General features: G+C 30.4%; 1 protein-coding gene across 1 annotated transcript in view; it reads right to left on the reverse strand.

The window, feature by feature from the left end:
* Positions 1 to 309: 309 nt before the first annotated feature.
* The window catches only part of LOC119576932 (caspase-8-like), a gene marked incomplete at its 3' end in the record, with an annotated part of 7,774 nt that continues 5,583 nt past the window's right edge, over positions 310 to 2,500 (reverse strand). The window contains 2 exon segments of the mRNA XM_037924583.1: positions 310 to 425; positions 867 to 1,042. Coding sequence (XP_037780511.1) covers positions 310 to 425; positions 867 to 1,042 — 292 coding nt within the window.

A 2,500-nucleotide genomic window follows, 5' to 3' on the forward strand; every position in this document is an offset into this window, starting at 1 on the left:
TGTATATATATATATATATATATATATATATATATATATATATATATATATATATATATATATATATATATATATATATATATATATATATATATATACAAACATACATTTAACAAAACTCACATCTATACAGGCACAGACACATATCAATATGTCCACATGCATACAAACACACAAACACATTCTCATGCACTTAGGCCTGGCTAAGTTAATATAATAACTAAAGAAAGTTTTATGGTAAATTCACTATGCAGAAGTTAACAGGTAACAATGAATCTGAACCCATACATTATACCAAACTGTACGTACATTATCATGATCTCCTCTAGGTTTCATGAAATTTTTAACATTTATGATAATGCACAGGCCATGGGGGTAGCCTGTAGGAAGTGGGTAGAAATTTTCATCAATCTGTGGCGGTAGACCTGAAAAATGTTTATTTAGTGTTAGGATTTTTCTTATATTGAATGACACAATTGTCAGTCATGAATGAATGCCCACTATTCACAACTTCTCATGGTGTTTGCTGCTTGGTGAGACAGCACTTGGCATATTACAAATGACTCTACTAAAGATCAGGAACCTTGAAATAGTTTATGGTAGAGTTCTGACTGGCTGAAGGAAATGTATAGGTGACATTTTACTGTTTTTTCTCTATATACTACAGTATAAACGGTCACTATATAAGTTAAATGCTAGAGTTTTTAATTTTTTCTCTTTATATAGGCATAAAGCATCTGAGTCAAATATTCTTTTAAGGACTTTGGTTGACTGCTTTATGAGCTACAAATAATGATTACCGAATAAGTTGACTGATTATCATCAATTAGGAACAATTTCTGAATACAAGAAGTCAAATTACGTACATTTTTTAACCTTACGTATGTATGGCAGTAGATAAGAAGCAAGTGTTTCCCTGTTTTCTTCTCTTAATGCATTAAAAAGTTCATCAATAAGTTGCTGGTACTTTTCTCCAATCAGGTTCCTCACAAATGTTTCCTCCAAAGGTCTTCCTGTTTCTGGATAAAACCATCCTGGTAGCCTGAAACAATATTTAAAATTGAAAAATATCCTACGGGTGCACAACTTGCAAAATAATTCAGAATAATGGGGGTTCTTCTTTTAATCCAAAGCCGACATACATAAAAGCCATGCCCACTGTGAGTTTATTTTATTTATTGTGTTTACACATAGATGGCTCCGCCTGTCATCAATGAGCCAATTATGAATACTACCTGTCTCACCTGTTTACTCTTTTCCTTGATTTTTGAAAATATTTTATGGAATCTTATATTACTGTTACCAATGTCAATAACAATATAATCATTTTAATGACTATCATAAAAATAACACCATTGATATTGATAGTATTAGTAAAAAAAAAAAAAAATTTCGAAGGAATTTAAGGAATTCAAGGTCTACTAACTGACCCCTTTGTGGCTAAGCACATGCAGAGCCATCTATGAGACATAATCTAAAATGAGCACAGCTTTTTCCCAGTGTCATTGGGTTAAAAGATCATTATTATTAACCCAACTTTGTTTATAACTTTCTTTTATATTTGAGCTTACTACTTTACTTTTTTTAAATAAAATAAGTATAACAGAACTCAAAAATGAGAATAATTATCAAAAGCTAACAGGAACTTTGTAGAACCTAAATAACAACTAACTATACACCCAAATACTTCACCCTCTTAACATAAAAAATAGAATGCCTTTGTATGCTGAAAAGAAAGTCAGTCTTCATTATCTAGATTCAGTTACACATATTTGCACTCACTTCTTACCAGAAAGTCACAATCAGCAAAACTTTTGTTTGAACATCTAGCTAAACTTCATTCTGATTAATTCTTTTCCAAACCAAAGATCATTTATCTGATCATTACTTCAGTTCTGTCAAAGCAAGATTTCAAAAGCACACTGATACAATCTATCTGAAATAAAGGAGACCATTCCTGCCCCATTCAATCATTCCTCAAACTTCCAGAGTCATTAAAACATATGAATTTTTCCTAAATTTTTCCGAAGCATCATCTTTGCAAAATCTTATTTTATAAAACTCAAAGAGCAATAGTTATATCATTACCATTTTAAGTTATTACTGTTTTTTTATGACAGTTAGGAAGTTTCTTTCTTTTATCTCTAATCATATAATAAGCTATAAATAGTTTGTTTTTTCACATGACTAACATCTGAATTTTATGAAACTACTGACATACAAACAATACAAACAGACTGAACAATTCAAATACAGCATTATAACATGTAGTCCTGTGCCTAATGTGAATTTGGGAAGTGTCATACTGGCATAATAAAAAAGTATCTGTTCACCACATAAAGGTCATATAATGAAATTACATAATTCAACATAAAAAATTAATCTGAATTCAAGATTCTATTCTGTAATGCTTTCCCAAATTATCAATATTTTTACAGCAACCCCTTCCTGTATCACAGATTATACCAGCCAAACCTTATATGAAACTTAGCATCTTTAC

This window comes from Penaeus monodon, chromosome 9, assembly GCF_015228065.2.
Source record: "Penaeus monodon isolate SGIC_2016 chromosome 9, NSTDA_Pmon_1, whole genome shotgun sequence".
Taxonomy (NCBI): Eukaryota; Metazoa; Arthropoda; class Malacostraca; order Decapoda; family Penaeidae; genus Penaeus; species Penaeus monodon.